The sequence below is a fragment of the Eublepharis macularius genome, chromosome 2, assembly GCF_028583425.1.
Source record: "Eublepharis macularius isolate TG4126 chromosome 2, MPM_Emac_v1.0, whole genome shotgun sequence".
Taxonomy (NCBI): domain Eukaryota; kingdom Metazoa; phylum Chordata; class Lepidosauria; order Squamata; family Eublepharidae; genus Eublepharis; species Eublepharis macularius.
The window spans coordinates 7694729-7706787 of record NC_072791.1 but is presented as its reverse complement, the minus strand read 5'-3'; the positions used below and the strand labels follow the sequence as shown (position 1 = coordinate 7706787).

At 46.3% G+C, this 12059-nt stretch overlaps 1 protein-coding gene across 1 annotated transcript in view; it reads right to left on the bottom strand.

Annotated features, from left to right (window-relative positions):
- The window catches only part of LOC129324587 (maestro heat-like repeat-containing protein family member 2B), a 90475-nt gene that overhangs the window by 32621 nt on the left and 45795 nt on the right, over positions 1-12059 (bottom strand). Inside the window, exons 22-26 of the mRNA XM_054971913.1 lie at positions 11405-11500; positions 9800-9901; positions 7991-8114; positions 4483-4592; positions 1368-1520 (exon numbers count right to left, since the gene is read on the bottom strand). Coding sequence (XP_054827888.1) covers positions 1368-1520; positions 4483-4592; positions 7991-8114; positions 9800-9901; positions 11405-11500 — 585 coding nt within the window. The remainder of the gene's footprint in view (positions 1-1367; positions 1521-4482; positions 4593-7990; positions 8115-9799; positions 9902-11404; positions 11501-12059) is intronic.

The window sequence follows — 12059 nt, the reverse complement described above, 5'->3', positions numbered from 1 at the left end:
AGAAGGTGGGCTTGGGCTAGTAGATATAAGGTGGGCTTGGGCTAGTAGATATAAATTACCTGCCAACATTTTCTCCACAGTTTGACACTGAGAGATCTCTGTCTTTTGGTGCTACACCTCTGAAGATGCCAGTCACAGCTGCTGGCAAAACGTCAGGAACTACAATGCCAAGACCACGGCTATACAGCCCGGAAAATCCACAACAACCAAGTTCAAATAATGTTCTTTCAGTGTTATCTGGCAAAATTCCCAACAGCATAGTTTCAGGTTTCATAGCAAAGTTAATTTTTTAAATCTTCTGAATCTCACCATGTATGTCTTTCCAATTTTTAAAAAAATCTTAAATGCATTTTTCTTGAGAGGGGACAATTATTCTCCCTTCAGTCTCCCCTCCTGCTGCAGACCTCGACTTTTACCTTTTGCGCTGTTCCTAGGAATCCAGCCCCTGACCCCCCCCATTGTCGCTCGATAGGGCAATGGGGAGGGGGGATGCTGTGAAAATTATTTATTTAATTTATATTCCACTCTCCCTGCAAGCAGGCTCAGAGCGGATCACATCAATTTAAAAGACATAAAATAAAAGAGATAACCCCGGTAGCATAAAAGAGCAATACAATACATCCTCAGCAGCGCTCATTGCACAGTCCCGTATACAGTCATTTTGGGCTGCGGCAGCCGCTGACAATGAGCAGAGGAAAACAACAAAAACCTGGAAGAGGACAATCCTCAGTTGGAGGCCGAATTGGAGGCCTGTTGCCTCAACCACTAAAGGCCCAGCGGAATGATAGTAAATCCTGCTGGGCCCAAGTTGTCATAGAGCAGAACCACAAGTGACAAAAGGCACAGATTGGACACTTATCAGCTTCCCTCAAGTTTTGATGGGGAATGTAGGCATCCTGGTCTCGCAGCCTGGCTCTCTGACTGCTGTCCAACGGACTTTTCAACTGTCACTTGTCCAACATTCCGCCAAGCTGCCTACATTTCCCGCCAAAACTTGAGGGAAGCTGACAAGTGTCCAATCTGTGCCTTTTGTCACTTGTGGTTCTGCTCAAGACAGAGAGTTCCACAGACAATCTGACAGTGCTGTCTCCAGCTCACAGAGATCAGTTTCCCTGAAGAAAATGGCTACTTTGGAGGGTGGACTCTATGGAACTACAGCCTACTGAGGTCTCTCCAATCCCCAAACTCCACCCTGTCCAGGCTCCACCCCCAAATCAACAGGCATTTCCCAACTCAGAGTTGGCAACCTTAGGCCTATGTCCAACTCTTTAGTTGTTCTGAAGCTCAAACAGAGCATCGGTAGATGGCCATCCCAGCCCATAATAAACAATGGCGCAGAATCTTTGTTCATGAGTCACCCCTCTGACCTGCGCTTCCATCATAGCGCCACAGTCTTGCAGGATTGTGAGCAGCCAATACCCAGCTGCAATGGCGCACATTTTGTTTCCGGACACCAGCTCCTCCAGGATATCTTCGATGAAGTCCAGAGCTTGATCCGGTGGGAAATAGGCACTGACCACCTGTCAAACAAGCCAGCAATAAAGGAGGGCACCAAAGATCATTGGGTGAGCTCTTATGACACCACATCAAAGCTCAGTAGTGTGTTCAACACATCAGAATTCTCCTTACAAGACTGAACTAAGGGTTCCCAGCAGAGAAGGAGATTTCCATTAGCTATGACTGGCTCCATCACCTTGAATCTGGACACAATTTTCCTTTGGAGTTGCATATGTGAGGGTTCTGCCGCCTTGTTGAAGTTGTGGGCACTTGGAAAGCAGCTGGTGGGCACCAGCACAAAATGGCTGCTGGAGGAGGTAGGTTCGGTTATGAAACGTTGGGAAGTTCCAGAAAATATTGGGAGCTTCCAAGCTAAGCATCTTCCTATGATGAGAAAAAACTGTTTCCAAATAGGTGTTTCCACAGAGTCTCTCTACATGAGATGCCTCGATGTGTGCTTGTCAAGTGTAGGGAGAAGCAATGTTAGCCGAGAAGCGCAGTTTAAAAATACAGAACCAGCAGAGATCACTTCTCAGAGGGTTTGTTAATTTCATCTTTGCTGACCTGAAAGCTCTGTCAATTTCACCTCTCCAGTCTAAAACTGTGTGGGATCAAAACCAGAGGGCAGTGAGGAATGTAAATGGGCTGCAGCTGCCTTCCAGAGCTGGGCTTGGACCCAGAGGGGTTCTAATGGGCTGAAGTTTCCCCTTCTGGCATTTCACAGCTCCTTCACACAGCTCTAGTGTATAGCAAAGCCTTTGCCTTCCGCTGGTTCTTTCTTTTTAAACTACCCTTCCCGGCTACCATTGCATCTCCCAACACGTGTTCTTCACGTGTCACATGTCTCGTGTAGAGAGACTTTCAGACACAAAGGCTCTGGCCTCTTCTGGAAAACCTCCTGCTTCAATGAAGAGGAGGAAAGCCAGAAGAAGAAGGACGTGGGCACCAGGGGCACCACATTGGGAACCACTGTTGTATTGTTATGTACAATCAATACATTTAAATGGTGGGAGAGCTAGGAAGGAATGAAAGAATGAGACAGATTTATTGAATTTTCTTTAGTTCATTTGTTTCTATACTGATGTTCCTAAAAAAACTGAAAGCGGAGAGTGTAGGTCACACCCAAAAATGAAGTGAAGCATAGAACATGAGAGCAAACTTGAATCTAATGATTTTACCGAAGAAGCTGAAAATGCAATTGTGACTCACCCCCGAAGAAATACAAACACAGCCAAAGAAATACAAATTCCACATTTTATGCATGCACTTAACTGGGAACAATGAACACAAAGGTCAGCAATTTAAGAATGTAGTCTTATACTCTTAGATGCATTCTTTATATTCTAAGAATTTGTATTCTTAGTCTCAGTAGAGTCTTTCTACACAAGACATCTTACACGGAAACGCTCAAGTGTAGGAGATGCAATGTTAGCCAGGAAGTGTAGTTTAAAAGACAGCCATCGGAGATCGCTCCTCAGAGGGTTTGTTAATTTCATCTTTGCCTCTGGGAAGGGAAGGTGAAATTGACAGAGCCTCTGGGGAGGTGAAAATGAAATCAGCAAACCCTCTGAGAAGTGATCTCAGCTGGCTCAGTCTTTTTAAACTACTCTTGTGTAAAGAGGTGAAATGGGTCTGTCTTTTTAAACTACGCTTCCCGGCTAACATTACGTCTTCCTACCCTCCAGTGTCCCTGTGTGAGATGTCTCATGCAGAGAGACTCTTAGTGAGAATGTTTAAGGTAGTTAGTCGTGTTGGTCTGCAGTAGAATAGCAGGATTTGAATCCAGTGGTACCTTAAAGACCCCCAAGATTTTCAGGGTAACCGAAAAAGAGATCTTTGACTCTCCAAAGCTTATGCCTTGAAAACCGTGTTGGTCTCTAAAGTGCCACTGGACTCAAATCCTGCTAATTATTGAGAATGGGCATGTCATTCTCAGGGACGCAGATCCCTCCGGCACCCGTGGGACACCCTGTACTTACTGGTAGGGTTGCCAACCTTCAGGTGAGGCCTGGAAATCTGCCCGAATTACAACTGATTTCCAGATGACAGAGCTCAGTTCCCTTAGAGAAGATGACAACTTGGGAGGGTGGACGCTATGTCATAGTACTTCACTGAGGCCCCTTCCCTCCCCAAACCCTGTTCTCCTCAGGCTTCACCCCCAAATCTCCAGGAATTTCACAACCCAGAGCTGGCAACCTTACTTAATGGGCTGAGAGGCTAGGAGAGAGGAAGAGAAAGGCAAGCGCGTTTTGGCCACTCTCGATCTAGGTGATGCTGAAGGGCGGAACACATTGATCTAGCTAGCTCCTTCCCCCTCACACTGAGCTGCATCCCAGGAAGTGGGGAGGTCTTCTATAAGGGCGGGAGGGACATACAAGAACCCAACCATATATGTTCACAAACAGGACCAGCACCAACTATGGTCTGCTTGATGCTGGCTGGGATTTGTAGGATCATATACACAGCTGGGGTTCATGAAGGACCTCCTCTTCGCTGCAGAGTAGGGTTGCCAGCTCCAGGCTGAGAAATTCCTGGAGATTTGGGGGGTGGAGCCTGAAGAGGGCAGGGTTTGGGGAGGGGAGGGACCTCATGAGGGTACAATGTCACAGACCCTACCCTCCAAAGCAGCCATTTTCTCCAAGGGAACTTATCTCTATGGCCTGGAGATCAGCTGTAATTCTGGGAGATCTCCGGTGAACACCCTGAAGGCTGGTAACCTTACTGCGGGAACTTGATTGCGGGACCTAACAATGAGCTGGGGTGTTTTTGTGCTTGGAGACTCTCGCCTCTTTAAAAGGCAACAGGTGGAAGGACTGTGTCTTGTCCTTCTATCTACAGGATTTGTTCCCTATTTTTTAAAAAAAGGACAAGCGTGTTCACATCAACTTAATGAAGTATCCCAAGAAAAAAATGTAGATCGTCATGCCAATTCACTGTGAGCCAGTTTAAATTGGAAAAGGATGGCACAGAGATGCTCCATGTCACCTTGGCCATTCTGCAGGATGCTGTTAACAGATCCTTGGGACAGTCAGACTGTAAATCCTGGCAGGCAAAGATCATCTCTTGTTCCTCCTCTGGTGTGACTCTCGACTGAGCTGGAACGGGGGAATGAAAGAGAAATAGAAGAATGGAGTGAGTGTTTTGTAAACCTGAATCTCTGATCAGCACGAGTCCTGCTTTCAGAAAGAGGTAACATAAACACCTACTTTTTCACTACCTCTCTTGAACTAGGGTTCAAGGCAGTATACTGATGTGCTGTCAAGCCGCTACCTTCTTATGGCAATCATAGAATCAGACAGTTGGAAGGGACCTCTAGGGTCATCTAGTCCAACCCACTGCACAATGCAGGAAATTCACTATGTTCTCCTCCCCCCCCCCACACCTCCAGTAACCCCCGGCTCTGTGCCCAAAGATGGTAAAACATTGTCAGGATCCTTAGCCAAACTGGCCTAGGGAAAATTGCTTCCTGACTCCAAAGTGGCGACTGGCATTACTTAGAGCATGTAAGAAGGGGCCACGAGAACTAAGCACTGACGTAACCCTTCCTGCCCTCCCTCTCACGCTCTGCCTAGGTTCAGCATTGTTCTCAGATGGCCATCTAGCCTCTGCTTAAAAACCTCCAAAGGAGGAGAGCCCACCACCTCCCGACGAAGACTGTTTCACTGAGGGACTACTCTAACTGTCAGGAAGTTCTTCCTAATTTTTAGCTGATTAATTTCAAGCCATTGGTTCTGGTCCAACCTTCTGGGGCAACGGAAAACAACTCCGCACCATCTTCTATATGATAGCCCTTCAGGGACTTGAAGATTGTTATCATATCACCTCTCAGTTGTCTCCTCTCTCCAGGCTAAACATACCGAGTTCCTTCAACCTTTTCTCATAGGACTTGATCTCCAGACCCCTCACCAACTTTGTTGCCCTCCTCTGGACTCGCTCCAGCTTGTCTATATCCTTCTTAAGTTGTGGTGACCAAATCTGAACACAATACTCCAGCAAGGGGTTTTCTAGGCAGGAGATGAGCCGAAGTGGTTTGTTCTGCAGAACATTCCTGCTCTCCCCTGGTTGTCTCCAAGCCAAGTTTTCACTGGGGCCAACCCTGCTTAACTTCTGAGATCTGATGGGAGTGGTCTATGTCATGCTGCCTTCTAGGGATCCCAGACCTCTAGTGGGGGTGGGGGATCTCCTGCACCCGCTCCCTACACCCCACCCCCACTTACCTGAGCAGCAGGGTGTGTGTGCACCTTCCTTGCGCACTCCCCCATGGCACGGCACACTCCTGTGTGCTGCAGCCGCCGGGATCGGGCCTGTTTGGGCCAGGATTGTGGCTGCTGCAGAGCGCAGGAGCGCTCCTGCGCTCCGCAATGCTCAAAACGGGCCCGATCCATGGCAAACTGGGTCTGTTTTCAGCAGCTGCGGAGCGCAGGAACACTCCTGTGCTGTGCAGCACCTCAAAACTGGGCCCAATCTGTGGCAGAATGGCCCGTTTCGGGCGCATTCTGCAGCGCCCGGCCGCACAATGTTGTCACCCCCAAAGTGACGTCATTGTGCCTGTGGGGCACGCGCGCGCGCTCCGCACACATGCACCCCCTCTCCCTAAAGGTAAGTGCCAGGCCCCTGTCCCCTGCTGGGAGATTGAGGGGGCCTGGCAACCCTACTGCCTTCTCTCCCACCCAAGCAGTTTACACACATTTTTAAAAGTCCTAAGAAACAAAGCCTATGATCCCCAAGCCTATTCAATTCAAACATAACAAAATAGAACTGGTCTGTCAAGGGCTGATTCCACACACGTTGGATAATGCACTTTCAACACACTTTCAACGCAGTGCCGCAAGGGAGCGTGCACAGAAGGTGTCCCCCCCCCACTGGCCAGATAAGTGGGGTGTGGGGTGTGAGGGTATGGTATCCCTAGACTAGTCTGAAGCCTAGGTCAGGGCCGTATTATTCATAAGGCTGACTAGGCCGAAGCCTAGGTCAGGGCTGTATTATTAATAAAGTGGACTAGGCTGAAGCCTAGGTCAAGGCCACATTATTCATAAGGCTGACTTATGCCATATTTTGGGTTGCCAACCTCCAGGTGGTGGCTGGTGATCTCCCAGAATTACAAGTGATCTCCAGATGACAGAGATCAGTTCCCCTGGAGAAAATGGCTGCTTTGGAGGGTGGCCTGTATGGCATCATACCATTCTGACACCCCTCCCCTCCCCAAACCCCGCACTCTACAGGCGCCACCCCCAAAATCTTCAGGGATTTCCAAACCTGGACCTGACAACCCTAGCCTTATTATTAATAAAGTGGACTAGGCCAAAGCCTTTGTCAGGGCTGTATTATTCATATGGCTGACTAGGCCGAAGCCTAAGGGCCCCGCAGGGACTAAGGGACCATCAAATTTTTTTTGCTGAGGCACCCCCCCCATAAATTACAATTAATTGATTCTCTTTATAACCTCAATTAATAAGATAATTAACTGCTTCCTTATTGAAGTGATACAAATTGTCTCATATGGATAATTGTCACTTATCCATAAATTATATATTTTTAATAAATAATAAAAATTGTATTCACTTCAAAATATTACAGTATTGAACAATTATACCCACAAAATGTGCTTTCCTGAAGAATTCTACTTGCACAATAAAAATATTTTTAAAATTGTGACTAGAATTCTTCAGGAGACCCTCAAAATGGATATAGGGCTATGTACTGTGGTCTAGTAACTCCCATACCAGGTTCAGGCTGTCAGCTGTAATGGGGTGAAAGACTGAAGTGCTGGAGGGGCCCCGAAATACCTGAAAGCCTAGGGGCCCGGCCATGGGTTAATATGGTCCTAGGAGGAAGCGGCACTTGCCTTGTGCCTTCTCTCTGTGTATCTTCCTGTGCGTGCAAAGCATGCTTGCCTGATGATGTCACTTCCAGAAGTGATATTGTCATGCAGCCTGCTGGAGGGCTCCTGTGCTATGCGTGGGGCTGACTCTTTGAGAATTGGCCCCAAATGAAGCTCAGGATCACTCCTGTGGCCAGTGGAAGTGACGTCATTGCATCTGTTGCGATTGTACACACTGCACGTGTTCTCTGGGTGCCAGCCGGTGGTGGGCGATCTCTGGAGAGCTTGTCACCTCCCACCAATTGCCAACAATTGGCGGGCAACAGGGCAACCCCCCCAGGAGATTGACCACCACTGGTGGGCAACTGGGAACCCTAATTACAACCCTACAAGAAGGAACATGTGGCAAGGCCTGACATGATAAACAGCTGCTTTGCAGGTCTATATCGGGGAAGTTATGATGGTCCTGGGTAAGGAAGAGAAAAGCTCTTTTGGGCACCGTATTGAATTACTTTGGGGCAAAATCAAGGGACTATTCGTATCACCACAATCCGTTTGTTTCAGCGGGCACTACTTGCTAACAGCAGTTGTCATCATTTCTTTGCCTCTGGTCTGGGACATCCGTCCTTGGAAAGGGAGACAAAAGTCAGAATGTTTCCACTCTTTTCTCACCTTGTATGTGCATAAGGCAAATGATACATCTGCCTGCCCAGTGCCGGCATCTGGTGGAAGAATCGCAGGTGAATGGGGCAAGTAGGGCAACTAGAGTCCCGAAGTGTTGAAAATTTTCCTCACTCTAAAAAAAAAAAAAAAAAGGAAGGAAGGAAGGAAACTGTTTATTTCAAAAAATGTTGGTGCCTTTGTTGGGCATTGGGATGCAACCCTTTTGCAATTTGGTCTTCCCTGAGATTTTGGTCATATGTATTTTTTAGCTTTTGGTGCTTATTTAAATAAAGACTCGCTTAAAAGTCTGTTTCCGTGATCCAAAGGACTTTATAAAATACCTCCTCAATTTTCCTCTTTGGGACAAGCAGATTCCCCTTGTACCAGTCCATTATTCTGAAATATTGCTCTGCACAAAGTGCCACACTTCCTTAATTTATTTTATTTATGTTATTCATAGTCTGCCTTTCTCATTGAGACTCAAAGTACATAGCACAGTATCAGTCAATATGAGCAATGGCTGGGTTAGTTAATAAACAATACAATAGCGTATGGATTGAAGACATTTGAAAGCAAGCATATATCCAGATATAGAGATGAAATATTGCTGAGGGGAAAAGTAAGTTTACGTGACATATTCAACGACTTGAAACACCCAGTAGAAGCCTGAGTAAAAAAAGCCTTCCTGAATAATTCAGTTTTGCATAGCTTGTGAAAGTAAAAAAGTAGGAGCTTTCCTGACTGGAGGTGGGCACGAACCAAAATGCGAACCAAAATTTGTCATGAACCAGGTTGGTTCGTGGTTCGCAAACCGGCAGTTCGTCAGAGCCAATTTCTGACAAACCACCACGAACTTTTAGGCCGGTTTGTTTGGTTCATTTTTTGGGTCATCACTGCAGACAGCCTGGTGCCGATCAATCAGTTTCCTAGGCAACAGGGGATGGGCTTTCTGCAGCCCCGGAAATGACCTGCTGCCCCAGAAGTGATATTTTCACAAACCAAACAAACCAGTTCACAAACCCGGGCAAGTTCATAAAAGTTCGTGGTTCATGAAACACTACGAGCTACGAACCACACGGTTCTTCCCCCCCCCCCCCCTGGTTCATGCCATCTCTATTCCTGACCTCTTCAAGCAGGGGCAACCCAGACCTCTCGTACCCAGGAAGGGCAGCAGCTGGCTCAAAAGCCAGAGCTGGTGAAAGGCACCCCTGGCCACCACTGTCACCTGTTTATCCAACAGGAGACCTGGGTCCAAGAACACCCCAAGCTATGAACCTGCTCCTTTAGTGGGAATGCAACACCCTTCCAGAAGAGGAGATGTCTCCTTTTTGTGGTCAAACCTTCCCCCTTTTAGTAGCACCTCCATTTTTTATGTGTGTATTAAGATTCTTTTAGTGCAGTGTTTTACTGATGCACACATGTGCTCCGGCACAGTGGTCAAATACAGCACAAAAGTAATTCTGATACAAGCCTTCATATAATCACTTCAGAATTGTTTTTCCTAAAATCAGTGTGCAAACAAGTAACACACACAGAAAGGAGGAATGGGCAGAAGTAGCAAGCAGCTCATTGCACGAGACCTGGGCAAATTCTGGAAATTAAAAAAAAAAAGAACAGCGGTGAAAAGCCCTGACTCCCCTCTGGAAACAGGGCCAGGCATTTGGAAAACTTTTTGAGAACTTTTGAAGCATTCCTTGGTGAAGCCCTGTAAGAATTTTTCATATGTTCCAGAGGACTTTTAGCACTTCTCCGTCTAAAAAAGCAAAAAGCAGAAAAGCAGAAAGCAAAAGGCAAAAAGAAGAAAAGCAACACACTCACCAAGATGCCGACACTTTCTTGGAAAGCAGCAAGCAGCTGATAGCTGGCATACAAAGCCCTCTCTCTGCTGCATTCAGTTTCAGTAAACCAGGGGTCTATGAGCTGTCGATGATGCAAGGACACGGACACACACACACACACACACACAACAAGAACACAAAAAGTTGTACTAGACTGAATCAGGCCACTGCTCTATCTAAGCCAGTATCGTCTGCTCTGCTCCAACCAGGATTTCAGCAAGAGATCTTTTTCATAACCTGCTACCTGAATCGAGAAGCAGAGATGCCTGAATCGAACCTGGGACCTTTGCATTCAAAGGAGGCGCTCTACCATTGAGCCATGATTCTGACTGAAAATGATAGAAGGGCTGAGTTTTTAAGATGAGGGTTTGGAATTAAATTGTGTCTTAATTCATTTCAGTTTTATCCTGCCATCTTGCAAAGAGTAGCATGCATTGATTTCAGGGGTCTTAGACTACAGTAACCATGCAGAAGCTTTGCACCTCAAAATGGTGTTCTCTGTTGATGCATTATGGCAAAGCATTTCAGGATAAATAGTTACTCTTAATCTATAGATATATATTAAAAAACTGAAGGAGGAAGGGTTCATCATCTTAGAATAAGCATTCCTCCAACCCAGGAGGGGGGATGCCCTCTTCTGGGTGGGGTGCTATGACAGCCACGTGCATTCTCTGAACACAATTTATTTTTATTCCTAAATTTTCTTAATTTACACCTTATATTTCTTCACAATGGGACACAGAACAGTGTGCATTCCCCTTTCCTCCATCTTATCCTCACAACAACCCTGTTAGGTAGGTTAGGCTGAGAGAATGTGGCTGGGCCAAAGTCACCCACTGAGCTTTCATGGCAGAGGGGGAATTCGAACCTGGATCTCCCAGGTACTAGTCTAATACTTCTAACAACTATTCCACGCTGGCTTCCCACAGAAGGAAGCTTTTTAAAAATAACATCTTTAGATTTGTGCAGATTTAATTAATTAGTTGATTAAAACTCTGATTCATTTACTCAAATTTCTTTAGTCAAATGACAGATCCAATTGGAGATATTCCCTTAAAAAAACAGAATTAGAATGTTTGCTTATGTGGAACAAAATACAAATGAAAAGTTCAATCAGACACCCTGCAAAATTGTCATTTGATGCTGGCTGAGAGACAAATCCTCTCGGACGAAACCTGGCCAGTGGGAGTCAAGAAAGGCTTTGCTCTTTTTAAACACAAAAAACCATAGAGCTGGATAGGGCTGGAAGAACATCTAGTCCTTCACTGCAAAGTACGGCCTGTTGATTAACCCAAGCAGGGCTTTCTTTCAGCGGGAATGCGGTGAAACGGAGTTCCAGCACCTCTTAAAAATAGCCACCGGCCATGTGACCATTTTTGCCGAGGGCAATTTAAACTTTAAAAAACTCCCCCCTTGTTCCAGCTGACCCAAAGTGACATCATTGCGCGGTCTTGAGTTCCACCACTGAGTTCCGCCACCTCTTTTCCCAGTAAAAAAGCCCTGAACCCAAGGAATCACACCCGAGGAAAAGACGTCCGAGCTGTTTCCAAAAATGGATTTTCTCCCGGCAGCCTCAACAACTCACCTGGAACATTTCATCCACCATCTCAGAGGTCGGCTCTTCCTGCAGGATGCTTTTCATGAGTTTTCCAAGGGCATCCACAGAACAATTGTGCAGGGACTGAAAACGAAAACCCAGTTAGTGAACCCCTGAGAGTTTTGAAACTTGTGACAAAAATGCCCAACATTTATCTAGTGTGGTATTAATCCCTTCATAACAACAGCAACAACAACTTTTGATTTATATACCACCCTTCAGGACAACTTAATGCCCACTCAGAGCAGTTGACAAAGTGTGTTATTATTATCCTCACAACAATCACCCTGTGAGGTGGGTGAGGCTGAGAGAGCTCTGAGAGAGCTGTGACTGATCCAAGCTGGCTTCAAGCGGAGGAGTGGGGAATCAAACCTGGCTCTCCAGATTAGAGTCCTGCCGCTCTTAACCACTACACCAAACTGGCTCTCATATTGCACAAGGGACAGGAGGAACTGAAAAAAATGGCGCTTGCTTAAGGAGCAGACTTGTGCCATGTTAGGATGTGTGTACTGACATGCCATCAGATTTTTTAAAAGAATAAATAATAAGAAATAGTTTTTAAAAGAGCATGGTTGGAAAGCTGTGGTTTTGAGTAGAGGAATGGAAAGGACATCGAGCCCCAGCTTCTTCACCAGCTTTCTGT